Source organism: Nesoenas mayeri (genome assembly GCF_963082525.1).
Source record: "Nesoenas mayeri genome assembly, chromosome: 3".
Taxonomy (NCBI): domain Eukaryota; kingdom Metazoa; phylum Chordata; class Aves; order Columbiformes; family Columbidae; genus Nesoenas; species Nesoenas mayeri.
Genome location: NC_137544.1, coordinates 100,293,886 through 100,307,631, shown reverse-complemented (window position 1 = coordinate 100,307,631; position 13,746 = coordinate 100,293,886). Strand labels below are relative to the sequence as shown.

Here is a 13,746-nt window from a genome sequence, read left to right as displayed (position 1 = left end):
CAAGGCAGCTCCTGGGGAGGGTCACTCCAGTCTCCCCACCTCTGTCCCCCCTGTGTTTGAATTTACACATCCTGTCTTAAGCAGCTGTGATCTTTCCAGCAAAGGATGAGATTCAGAAACAAGAAGTGGCTGTAGCTTATCCCTTCCTGCAGCAAAGCATCCTTAATGAACATTTTTAAGGCAGAGCAAGAACCTCAGGGCAAAGTGTAATGTGTTTTTAGGGGCTGAAGGAAAAGAAAAAAACTACACACACACACACACTCAAAAAAAACCCCAAACCAACAACATAAGAACAATGTTCCCATGGCTTCCTGTTTGAAACACTTGCAAACAGGAGGCTCAGGATTCAACTGGGTAGAAAACACTGGTATATGGAGACATACGTCACGTTTCTGGGACCCAACATCCTGAATGTGGGTCTGGCCAAACCAGGAGGCCAGCCTAGGGGATGGCAGGAAATCCCTGCAGGAGATGAGGCAGAACAACAAGGCAGGCTGACAAGGCTGGAAATCTGATTTTTTTCCCAGGAGATGGCACTAAAGGACAGTTGCCTTTCAGCCGGCACCGTGCAATGCAGTGGAAACTTTGCTGGAGGCCAAACTCTTCCTCAGGCAGTTTGTGTTGCCATATTCTCAAGTTGCTCCTTGTTGAAAGAAGCCAAGCTTTATTCTTAACGTCTGTGCTTTTAGAAAGGGTGAGGATGTCAGTCTTTTACATCTCCATATGGTAGGTAAATATAAGCTTTCTGCTTATCATGGCAGGATCCCACTCACAGCCTCAGAGGGTCACCCAGGCTGGAAGGACCTCAGGAGGTCTCTCCTCCAGGCTTCTGCTCACAGCAGGGTCAACATTGAATTCACACAGGGTTGTTCTCCACTTTTCCTCAGTCTTTAATAGTAAGACCAGTTGTTCTCTGAGTACCCAGTCCCCTGAACTGGAAGACAATGATGGGGAGCAGTACAAAGCCCCCATAATCCAAGGGGAAATGGTTAGCGACCTGCTACAGCACTTTGACACACACAAGTCTATGGGGCTGGGTGGGATCCACCCAGGGTACTGAAGGAGCTGGCAGAGGTGCTCATCAAGCCACTTTCCATCATTTATCAGCAGTCCAGGCTAACTGGGGAGGTCCCAGTTGACTGGAGGTTGGCAAACGTGACCCCCATCTACAAGAAGGGCCAAAAGGAGGCATGTCAGTCTAACCTCGGTGCCAGGGAAGATCATGGAACAGATCATCCTGAGTGCTATCACGTGGCACGTGCAGGACAACCAAGAAATCAGGCTCAGTCAGCATGGGTTTATGAAAGGCAGGGCCTGTTTAACCAACCTCATCTCCTTTTATGACAAGGTGACCTATGAGTGAGGGAAAGGCTGTGAATGTTGTTTACTTGGGGTTTAGTAAAAGCTTTGACACTGTTTCTCACAGCATTCTCCTGGAGAAACTGGCTGCTTATGGCTTGGACGGGCACACCGTTTGCTGGGTAAAGAACTGGCTAGATGGCCGGGCCCAAAGAGTTGCGGGTAATGGAGTCAAATCCAGTTGGCGGCTGGTCACAAGTGGTGTTCCCCAGGGCTCAGTATTGGGGACAGTTCTGTTTAATCTCTTTATCAATGTTCTGGATGAAGAAACGTTGAGTGCACCCTCAGTAAGTTGGCAGACAACACCAAAGTGGGTGGGAATGTTGATCTGCTGGAGGGCAGGATGGCCATACAGAGGGATCTAGACCGGCTGGATCATTGGGCCAGCAGTGTGCCCAGGTGGCCAAAAAGGCCAACAGCATCCTGGCTTGTATCAGGAATAGTGTGGCCAGCAGGACCAGGGCAGAGATCACCCCCTGTACTCAGCACTGGTGAGGTCCCACCTTGAACCCTGCGTTAAGTTTTGGGCCCCTCACTACAGGAAAGACATTGAGGTGCTGGAGAGAGTTCAGAGAAGGGCAGTGAAGCTTGTGAGGGGTCTGGAGCACAAGTCTGATGAGGAGCGGCTGAGGGAACTGGGGCTGTTCAGCCTGGAGAAAAGGAGGCTGAGGGGAGACCTTATCGCTGTCTGCAACTGCCTGAAAGGAGGTTGTAGCATGGAGGGGGTTGGGCTCTTCTCCCAAGTAGCAAGTGATAGGACAAGAGGAAATGGCCTCAAGTTGCATCAGGGGAGGCTTAGATTGGATATTAGAAAAAATTTATTCACTGAAAGGGCTGCAAGACATTGGGACAGGCTGCCCAGGAAAGTCACCATCCCTGAGGGTATTTAAAAGATGTGTAGATGAGGTGCTTAGGGACATGGTTTAGTGGTGGACTTGGCAGAGTGAGGTTAATGGTTGGATTTGATGATCTTAAAGGTTCTTTCCAACCTTAACGATTCTATGATTCTATGATTGTACAGTCATGCCTTGAGAGCCTCCAGGGTCAGACACTCCCCAGCCTCCTCAAGTAACTTTTCTCATGCTTAATTATCATATTAGTGGTTTTTTTCCTGCTTGTATCTGGCTGGAAATTTCCCGCTTTCAATTTACGACCATGGCCTCTTGCCATCTGGCTGCAAAGCTCAGTAAAGAGCCTGGCTCCATCTTGTTGGCAACTCCTTCTTAGATATTGAAAAGCTGCTGTCAGGTTCCTCCTAAGTGTTCCCTCCTCACGCTGAACAAGCCCAGAGCCCTGAGCAGATCCTCATAGGCGGCACAGGATTCAGGAAGGAGCATCACCCTGAGCTCAGGCTACACTTCACCCCAAAACAGGCCTGGTAGCCTCATACTACTTCCTACAAGGAGAAGGGGAGAATGTTATTCCTTTACTTCTTTTAATTTAATGATCTCCATTAATCTACAAGCTCTTTAGGCTCTCTGCTGCTCCTTGAAAAAAAAAGGATTTTCAAAGCACGCTCTGCACAGGTAACTGAAGCAACTTGGTACACATTTTAGGACCAGTTTTGTCTTAGAAGAGGCCAGTGCTTAGCTAACAAGGGATTTGGGATACAGAAAAAGAGACAACTGGTTTTACAGCAACCCAAGCCAAATCCTGCCCCCTTCCCAGTCTTACAGACAGGCAAAGGACAGAAAGGTCATTCATCCCTGAAGTGAACCTTGGCCTGGGACTGGCAGAGCCCTGGAAGTGACGTGGTGTGGTGCAGCTCTCCTCAGTTCCAGTACTTCAAAAGCAAGCTGTGCCAGAGTGCTTCCTTGCTGTTAATGTTGCAGGACAAAGGACAATAGCTGCGAGTCCTCTGCCATTTCCTCAGAGCTTGCGGTAAGCCAGAGTAGTAATTAAATGCTCTGGCAAAAACAGCAGAAATAAGCTTTATTCTGCTCCGTGACTCATTGAGCAGGCAATAGGAATAGCCAGGGATTTAATTCAGAAGCGACTTGCCAGGCTGTCAGGTTAGTGGAGTTCATTCCTGAGACAAGCTTGGACGAGCTGACTGTTTCTTGCCACTCTTGCATGTGTTCAGCTTCCCACACTTACATATCGTGCTGTTTGCTATAAAACATGGTGAAAGGTGGGTAGAAATCTGAAGGGAACCCGATAGCACAGTAGCACACCACTGAAAACAGAAACCTGTGAGGTGAGGCAATTGGTAGGGGTGCCAAGAAGGCACCTGAAGGGAGGAATGCATTTCATCCAGCAGTAATATCCACCACATCCCACCTCTGTCAACAAGAGGGTCAAGTGTCCATTGTGTTCCTAAAAGGAACTTGGAAACAAGCTGCAGACAAGACTGTTTTAATAAAAGAGCCTGCTTGCACCCATGGCTTGAGCCTGCTGGGGTGGCTCCTCCAAGGCCAGTCTCTCCAGGAGCACATAAAGCCCGTGCAGAAGCCCAGAGTTCATCCTGCAGTGATCTCCTGGCTTGTCACACCATCAGGGCTGTCCTGGAGAGCCCAGGCTGTCCCAGCCACCATCACTGACATCTCACCCTCCTCCAAGTCACCTGCAGAATGCCAGCACAACAGCTCTTCTTCAGATGGAGGTTGTCATTTCCTGTGGTCTGAGCAGGATGACCCCCCAACCCATACTGAGTGAGTCGGGGAATATTTCCTCTTGTCTCTCAAGCCACCAAGATGTTGCACCAGCAGGGATGCTGCCATTAGATTGGATTTTAGGAAAAATTTCTTCAGAGAAACAGTTGTCAAGCATTGGAACAGGCTGCCCAGGGCAGTGGTGGAGTCACCATCCCTGGAGGTGTTTAAAAGATGTGTTGATGAGACTCTAAGGACATGGTTTAGTGCCAGAGTTAGGTTAAGGTTGGACTCAATGATCTTAAGGGTCTCTTCCAACCAAAATGATTCCATGATTGACAGGAACAACAGCCCTCTGCCATCCAGCCTACTGAAAAATGAACCTCACCCCCTCCAGATTTAGATTTTCTAGATGCTGCTGAGCTGGTGAAGAGAGTAACAAACCCTCAGGCCAAGGTTTGGCCTCACAAATTCACTTCAGCAGCTGAGGAGTGAATTACTGCTCAAGGAGGACTGAGCAGCAGCACAAATCAGTAGCCTCAGTGAGAACCATCAGTTCATTTTGAGGAAAGAAAATAGGCTCGCATGAATCACCAGGTCTTTTATAGCAACAACAGAGGTTACTTGATTACTTTTCTCTTTCCTCTTTCTTTCTTTGTTTTTGGTCTATTTTAGAAACACTGTTCTGCAGAAGCTGACTCTCCAATCTACATCAAGCTTTTCATTTCTCAGGCTCACACAGACACACCATTTACATATCATTCTTGTTCTGTATGGATGGCAACTAGGCTATTCCCTTAAAGTTGCACCAGGTGAGCAGAGACCATAGGTCGGCAGGCAAAAGTCAGTGGTAACCACTGTGCTGAGCGGTTCATGAGTTAAAGTTCATGTTTACTTTCATGGAAACTCTCTGCACTGAATGGGTTGGACCCTGGATGTTGCAATGAGGGAGCAGCCTTGCTATTCAGAAGGTATGTGAACAAATAGATGGACACTCATTTCACACAGAAAAATGGAGACACAAATCCCCCCTGCGTTGCTTTAGTCATAAAAAACTCCAAACAAACCAACCTAATGATTCATGCACTGTAAAACAGAGAGGTGTAACAAAATGTGAAGTTAATCCCAAAATGCACAGGCTGGTGTGGCATGTGGATTGCAAGGCAGCCCTGTTTTTCCTGCAGAAGACACAGCAGTGATCAATACCCTCTGGCATGCTGGCAGGACAGATCAGGGGGACAAATCTGTCCCCAGAAGGAAGCTGAAGGAAACAACCAAAGGCATGAAATCAGTGAGTGAAATCCCTTTGTGGCTATTCCTGCCCCAACTCACACAACCTCGGATCCTCTGCAGCCTCATCTCCAGACCTTGCCTTTCACACAGAATCACAGAATGTCAGGGATTGGAAGGGACCTCGAAAGCTCATCTAGTCCAATTTTCCCGAGCGTTCCCACAGAGTCTGGGCCACAACAGTGTCCGTCTGGGCGAGGGCTGAGGCCGCGGGCAGAACAACGCGGGGAAGTTTACACGGCAGCTTCCCCTGGCTGCCCGGGTCACTGCTGAGCGGCACCTCCTTTCTGCGCTTGTGCTTGTAGGGAAACACACCACATGGATCCACTTTCGTTTCATTGCTACATTTGAAAGAAAGTGTGGTTTGCTACGACATGCAAACCCCTTTGTTCCAAAAAGGAAAAAAAAAAATATGCACAAATGAACAGTATTTTTTTTCCAGATAAGTCAATTCCTTGATTACAAAAACACTATCAAAACTAGAAAGATCTATAATACAAAGAAAATGCTAGCAGGGAAATAACTGACTGATACCACAAAAGACTGATAGAAGAATAAAAAACAAACCACAAACAACAAACCACAAAACCCGTAGAATGTTGAAGGCCCATAAAACTCCTTGTTCCTGTGTCATCAATCCAAAATTTCTATCCCTGGAGGTGTGACACGGAAGCTGCTCCACCCGCACCACTGAGCTGGGTCATCTGATGTTGACATTCTTTAGCTACAACTTCCACCTATGGAAATGAAGATGGAGGTGGCAGGTTATTTGGCCCCATTCTTATACAAAAACAGTCATACATTCTTATACCAAATGCTGTATGTAGGGATTTTTTTCAGATGAAGCTGGTAATCCATTTTCTTTTCCAGTGAACGCCACAGAACCGGGTTTTCTTACAGCCGCAGCTTCCAAAATCAGGTATGTCAGATATAAAGAACATTCTCAGTAAAAAAATATACATGCAGGTTTCACAGCAGCAGAGAAAAAGTTTAAAATACTAATCACAGTGAACCTTTGGTTGGACTCAACGATCTTGAGGGTCTCTTCCAACTGAAATGATTCTATGATTTAATGCTTCAAAATCAGAAGACAAACACCCCTCATTTTCATTCTGGATTTTTACATCAGTTTTAAGATTTAAAGGCCCTTGATTTCTAGTGTTTGAGATGAACAACCACGATGCAGCCAAGTTCACTATGTCTCAGACCACAGTCCACTTATATCCGAGTATATTTTAAAGTATACTCGTAATCTTAACCCTCTTTTCCTGATCTCTCGTTATCTGTTTCCTCCACTGCTTCGACAATTCCTCTCTGTAGCCAGACTCCAATCTCCACCTTCCCAGCTGCACCAAATCCTCTGCTTCCCTTCATTTCTCTCTCCCTCATCTGCTTGCTTTTCCGTACATCCTTGGCTCCCTTCCACACACAGCTGCAGAAAACCAGCTCATGTCCAAGGACCAACTTCAGCTCAATTAGTCGAAGATTATTTCCTCATCTTTGCATTTCTCCAACCCGGTCTGATTGTTATAAAGCGCTGGATGGTCTTTTTTTGCAGAGAAGAGCACTCGGTCGAGGGAAAGGGGCTGATTGTCCAAGAGGTTTCTCAGGTTTAAGGCGAAGAAAGCAGCGATGGGGTCGTGTCCACCCCGGCGGGGCATGTGGGGCTGCACTAGCGCATGGCAGACGCCACCTGAGTTGCCACCCCAAAGGGAGCGGAATATGCCGTGGCCAAGCCCTGCAGGCCGACCACCAAGTAGCGACATCCCTTCTGCAGAGCTTTGCCGACGTTCTGCGGAGACAGACAGGTCAAAGGGGATACATTAAGAAAGAAATAAAGGTTGGGTGATAGAAAACACCTTCACATAAAATTGTTCCAACAGCCTCTTTAACTCACAGTGTCACCCACCCAGAAAACTAACTTCTTATTCGACGGCTAGTGAGGGCTTGGGCATGGAACGGCATTTTACCATCTATTTTTATATCAAAATACACACCCACAGGGTATAGTTAAACCGAACGGATGCAGCCTCCACAGGAAGCCGGGCTTTTACATGGGCTTCTATTCAAGCGTAAAATTAGTTTAAATTCACACCTAGTTTCTAGAGGTACGTGTCTGTATGTTAGTAACTTTTAAAAGCACATAAGCTATTAAAACTAGGGCTGAACAAAAAGGTAGCAAATCACTGAGAATAGTTCTATGGAAATTTCATAGCTTGTTGTCAAAACAATATTTTTTTTGTCAAAATAAGAATGTTTTGAGCCACTTTCATGTCTGTACACATTTAAAAGCTCATCTGTGTACTGCATTAGAAATAACTTGCAACAGGTTTTTTAAACAAAAAACCTTAGCCTAATTTTAATTTCACTCTTGATGGTTTTTGCTCATATGGTTGGTCATGACTGGAGAATTAATACAATGTGGTCAGTTTGGGACGATCACCAGAATTAATTGTTAGCAACACACTGTGGTTGTGTGGGACTAGATCAAAACCATCTTTTGTACTATGGAAAACACTGAAATAGAGGACACACTTTTAAATTGGTGAAATCCAGTCAATATCTATTATATTCCTAGGATCTCTTAAACTTGGCTTACAGTGGTGCTGGCACATGAAAATGTTCAGCTGTCACGATGCCACTACATAGCTGAATTTTGCTGCATTTACTTCTATGGAAACTTACTTGCAAGGAGTTTGGACGGCAAAATAAAAAGGCAGCTTGAATCCAGCGTTTAGAGCCTGAGGACAAAGCAGGAGATGCGGGGCCGTCCCTTTCTTCTCCTTCCCTTCCCACATCTGCACCCTACACAACTTACCTACCCTGACCTCACCAATGCTGCCACGAGTTGGTGTTCACTGCCAAAGCCAAACTGGCAAACCCTCCCCTCCCACGGGGATGTTGTCTGACCGGTACAAAAGGGAATATTGCCGTGTTCTAAACGCCATCACAAGCGCCCTTATACCACCAGTACGTATAGCGATAGCACAACAGCAAATCTGTGAACTTCTGCGACACAATGGCACTCACCAACCTGCTCTGTATGAATCACGCCTACGCTGGAAGCTCTTTGGACTCGAGACTGCTTCGTACTACGTGGTTTTTGTGATTTGGAAATCACTGTGTTGGAAACTCGAAGTATCAAATCCATCACGAAATAATGAAATATTCTGTTAATCCCTTTATGAAACAGTAGCAGTTGTGAGGCAGCTCATGACTGTGCTGTCATCTGTAAACTCTGTGAATTTCAAAAGTAACTTTGCCAATGTAACTGGCATTTTTTGCACGTCAGACATAGCAAGCATATCTGTAGCAAAATCATCATCTTTTAAAAGAATGCAGTAGAAAGCCAGGTATTGTACTGATATCTGTAATCTCCCCGGCAGGAAAAGATTCCAGGCACCAAACAGGTTTTTCCTGCTAACGCAGAAACTATTCTCTGCTACAAGACATACCTGAACTGCGTTTAAGTGACACGAACAAGAGAAAAACAACCAAATTATTCCAGATATCACTTTTGTAATCAACAGCACCCACCCTTGAGGGAGAAAAAAAATAAACCACCAGACTGCATGACTCGTGACTTTCCACACAGGAAAGGAAAAGGAACGATTTTGATCCAAAATGGTAGTTACACAATAAAGAACATGTTGCGTTTTTTTTCTTTAACTCACAGCACTGATTTTTCAGGGAATACCTAGAAGGCAAAGTGGCAAATTGCTGTACTGGAGGGATGGTATTAGCCTTTCTTTCGGTCACTAAAAAAAAAAAGGCAGGCCAATTAACTAGAAGTTTTAAGGAACGGTGTCAAAACAATGACGCCGAGGGACATGCAGAACAAAGACAGGCAAAGCCCCCGTCACATGGATCAGCTTAGTGTCATTTTCACTCCGAAACGGCAGATTTTCGACCCTCTGATCTAGGTGAGGGTCGGTGACGATCGTGCCTTCCCCAGCGGGACCCGCTGCTCCCCGGCAAGGGCAAGAGCGGGCGGGCGGGCTGAGCGCTGCCGCCTAAAGCGCCCGAAGGACACGGGGGGCTCCCGAGAGCCCCTCGGAGAAGCCGGTACCGAGACCCCGCCGCCCGCCCGGTCCGGGAGCGCCGTGCCCTCACCTTGCCGTACTTCTTCAGCCGCTTCCCGTAGGGCCGCTTGCTGGGGGCCCGCGGCGGGCGCAGGGGCTCGTAGGAGCCGGGCAGGAGGGCGAAGCGAACCTTCCTGGAGGCAGCGCCTTCCTCCTCCGGCGCCGCCGGCTGCGGGGCCCCCGCGCTGCCCCCCGCTGCTGCTGCTGCTGCTGCTGCTGCCGCCGCCGCCGCCGCCTCCTCCTCCTCCTCGCCGGGCAGGATGGAGACCTGGTCGTCGCCGGGCCCGCGGCGGGAGTACCTGCTCCTCACCTTGGCTCCCAGCCGCGCACCCACCGTCATGATGCCGCCGGGCGCCGGCCGGTCTGCGCGGACCTCCGGCCGCCTCCGCCGAGCCACAGGTGTGGCCGGAGGTGGCCGCTGCCCCCTCCCCGGGGCGGGACGGCGGCGGGAAGAGGCGCCCCGGTCCCCGCTGTCCTGCGGGTTGTGTCCGCGGAAACCGGCCCGGGCCAGCCGGGCGAGGGCTGGCGGGACCGCGGCGCTGGGCACCGGCACCCCCGGCCGCGCCGCGGCTCTGGTGCGGAAAACCGTGTCCCGCTTTGCTGCGGAGTTGCACGGGGAGCCCGGGACGTGCTTCGCCTTAGCTCAGGAGAGGGGAAACTCGCGCTGTCGCCGGCGGTGGGACAGGGGGACGCAGCCCCCGCACTGTGCCCCGGCCGCTTCGGCCCCCGCGCCGTGACCCCAGCGAAACACTGCAATGGCTCCTTCCCTGGCATCCCACGCAGCGCTCCGTGCCAGCACCGTGTTTGGGAGGTCACGCTGTCTTCCCGTCCAGAAAAAAGGCCAAACGCCCTGGCGATCTCTGTATGAAAGGTGTTCCTGCCTACACCCTCGGGTGAACAGCATCTCCGACGGTCGGGGGGGCTCCGTTTTGCTACCCAGGGCCAAGGGGAAAGTAGCGGAGCCTTCATTTAAAGGCGAAGTTTTTGCCTAAAGGCGGGGGAAGCTGACAGCTCGGTGCCTTTGCAGCTGCCCGGGCTGCAGTTCAACAGCTGCACGTCCTAAGCGATGTTCGTGTAGCTGCGGTAAATCACGAAACACACAATTCTACAGGGAGGATTGATATCGTTTATTAATCCAGTTGGTGTATTTATCAGCATTTGATGCATGTACAAATATTTCATGTGAGCAGATGCAATAAAGGGACATATCGATCCCTTATTGTGGAATTTTCTTACCAGGGAACAAAGCCTTGAACCTGAGTCTCCCTGAGACGTGCCCATAACATTTAGCAAGTAAATCCTGCACCCAGTCTAGTTCTGTGCCATGGGGATTTTGTTTCACCATTGTCACAGCTCCAGCCGGAAAGCTGTGTAATGGAGAGCTTGGCCAGTCCTCTGAAGGGTGGAAAGCGTGAGCCAAGTCTCAGGTGTCTCTTCCCCTGTTTTATACTAAAGGCATCACCACTCCTGCTGGCATCATCAGGGTTTTAATTTAAATCTCCAGAAGGCTGAGGTGAACACCTGACACCAGGACAGGGTTTCATACTCCATGTCCTGGAGGTGCAGCTATGTACTAAACACTGCAGAGCTGGTGGAACAGAGTAGCACCATAGGTCCTCTCCTAAATACCTATTTTTATGACAATCACAAGGTAGGACGCCAGAAAGAGCAAGGTGGGGGAGTTGAATTTTGCATGCTCTTGTGTATTGCTGTAGATTTTCATGTGCTACTTCCTTCGATAGTTTGACAGATGAAGTAATCACCTGATGCTGACTAAGGAGCAGCATCGAAAAATAAAGTACCAGTAATGTGTTAGTAGCTGTTGAATGGTATCTTTCATCTTGTTAACCTCAAGCCACCTTGAAGAAAAAAAATGGCATTAAATATTTTTCTGGGGTTTTGAAAAGTGTTTGCGTCTACGTTTTCTATTTATAGATCCATTACTAAAGGTATACTTTGCCCCTAAATGAGAAGTGCAAGGACAGTGAAAGATAATCCATTTTCGTAAGAAGGGGAGGCCTTTCCCCACACACGGGGTTTGTACCTGAGTTTGTTCTATTTTCCGGAGTTCAGCTATCAAAACCCCAAAGAATACACCTCTTGATGGAGATTTACATGTTTGAGTGGCCAGCAGGGGAACCACCGAGATCGAGAGGCCTGAGGTACCTCTCAGGTGTATGACCCTGGGTATCAAAAGTCTCATATCTAACAGCCCGTGGAATTTTAGCATTATCTTAACTACATGGCATTAACAATGCCACTTGCTTATCAAGCATCATTTTTCATCCACGGAAGCAAGAGTGCACGTTTGTAGCCCTTTCATTGACCTACATGTCATAACGTTTTAAACTGGCATGCATGCAAAGGGATCTACTCAATTTGGAAGCATCTGTATACATACCTTAAATAAATAAATAAAGCGACACTACGACCCCAACCCAAGATGGCAGAACTGTTTACCCCCTCACCACCACCCCAACCACCCCCTGGAAATGCTGCCAAGGAATTCCAATGGAATGTGTAAGCTCCCTGAAGATCCAAGACATCCCCATCCCTTCCCGCAGCTGTGGAATGTGATGTGGCATTTAATAGTCTCTTGGATTTCCCAAGCTAAAACCGTGCTGATAAAATGCCATGCTGGTCCCCTTCCATATTGAAGTCAAGCTGCACTTCAGATCCAAACGTTATCTCACTTTTACCCAAGTAGTAGCTTACACATAAAGGCTGCGTAACAAGGCAGCTGTTGAGGGACCCAAAAAACAGGCACTGAGGATTCAGTGTGTGACATCTCACTGATTTCCATGCCAAGTATCCTCTTCTTGCCAATAAAACCAGCAGTTCTGAAAAAAGCCTCTTTCTTGGATCTTCCCATCTTATTCCTGCCAGGAACAGGAGATGTAGGGAGCCAAAGGAGGCGTTTGGGTGCAGCTACACCTTTCGCACTCGGATCGCACCCTCGCTGAAGCTCTTGGTATATTTGTTACGGGGAGCAGAACATGGTTCGCAGCTCATCTTCCAACAGGCCAAAAGAGGGAGGTGAGCAGGGGCTGGGAATCAGGGCAATTCCACACTGCTGGCAGTTACCGAAAAGAATACCATTTGTAAACCATCCATATACAGAAACATTAAATTGGCACTTTGGGGGGCCATGTTTCATGGGAGAGCGGAACTAAAATCTGTAACCTCTGTCGTCCTGCAAGGCTGTTTTGTGTAACGTTCATGCATCTCTGGTTACACGAAGCGCTGAAAAACAGCGACAATCTAGGACAGTGTCAGCCGTGTAAACACAGGGCCTGTACAGCGGGAAGCTTTCCTAAGCGCTTAATCTACCGTCTCACAGCATGACCTATATTTTTTTCCACTGAACCTTCTGAAAAAGCAAAGGGTTTTGTTTCATGACTAAGTTCACACATGATTGTCCTGGTTTTGTTAAAAACAAGTTTCTCTTTCAGTGAATTGTGCCTGTCAGCTAAAGCCTTCATATTAACTGCATTTTCCTGGAGAACCAGACACATGTTTTGGTAAACCTAGCAATGGAATGCGAACTTATTGATAAGCACGGATGGACATCTCGCGAGAGGGGCGACGAGAAACAAGTGACCAAGAAACTGACCAACTGTGTATAACATTCCATTCACGTGAATACTTCATATAAAAGTGGGAGATCACGAGGATCTCGTCCCTTTTTTCCCTATGGCCGACATTAGGAGAGGACCTTGCTGGTCGTCCCTGTGAACTGAAGCCTAGTGACAGACTGAATCCAGCTCTGGTTGGCTGCAGAGCCTAATCCAAGACTCCGGGTGCCGGCTCTGCAGTTGCCAAGACTTTCAAGATTGGTTTTGTATATTTTGTATTATTTTCTCTGTTTTCATTAGTAGCATTAGTAAAACATTGTTAATTTTTCTAATTCTTTTCTTTCTGTCCTTTCCCTCCCGATCGCCTGTCCTGAGTGGGAAGGGGGGAGGAGGGGCAAAAAGGGGGAAGTGGGGGGGAGAGGAGGTTAACAATACATCTGCCAGGGTTTTATTGTCACCCCGCAATCTAAACCCTCGACAATGATCTTCAATTAGCATCATGGTTATGTTCCAGTGGTGTATTTTCAAGGATAATTGAACATTCACGGACATTTACATGTAAATTAAGCAGATGCACAAACCCCTTCCTGAAGCTGATTTTTGGTGAATTTCTGGAAAAGCTCCTGGACGCACATTTGTAAGAAAGTGCTGAACCCCCGATGCTCTCCGGCCAGTGCAAGACTCAACCCAAATTCCCAGTGTCGAAGCCAAAGTCTGTCCACCTGCAGGCTACTTGGCTACCTGCAGTAGCTACTGTGCTTTTATAAAGGGCAAACAACAAGTATTTTAGTATGAGAACTGTTCAAGTAAGTTTTAATAGAGTGCACCAGTGAATCAAGATGACTTGCA

General features: G+C 47.9%; 1 protein-coding gene across 1 annotated transcript; it reads right to left on the bottom strand.

Moving 5' to 3' along the window:
- Positions 1–6,912: 6,912 nt before the first annotated feature.
- Positions 6,913–9,662, bottom strand: LOC308039349 (required for drug-induced death protein 1; the record flags this gene model as incomplete). Its single annotated transcript, XM_080342598.1, has 2 exons — positions 6,913–7,032; positions 9,354–9,662. The coding sequence occupies 2 exons, from the start codon at positions 9,660–9,662 to the stop codon at positions 6,913–6,915; spliced, it is 429 nt and encodes a 142-aa protein (XP_080198724.1).
- Positions 9,663–13,746: the final 4,084 nt, after the last annotated feature.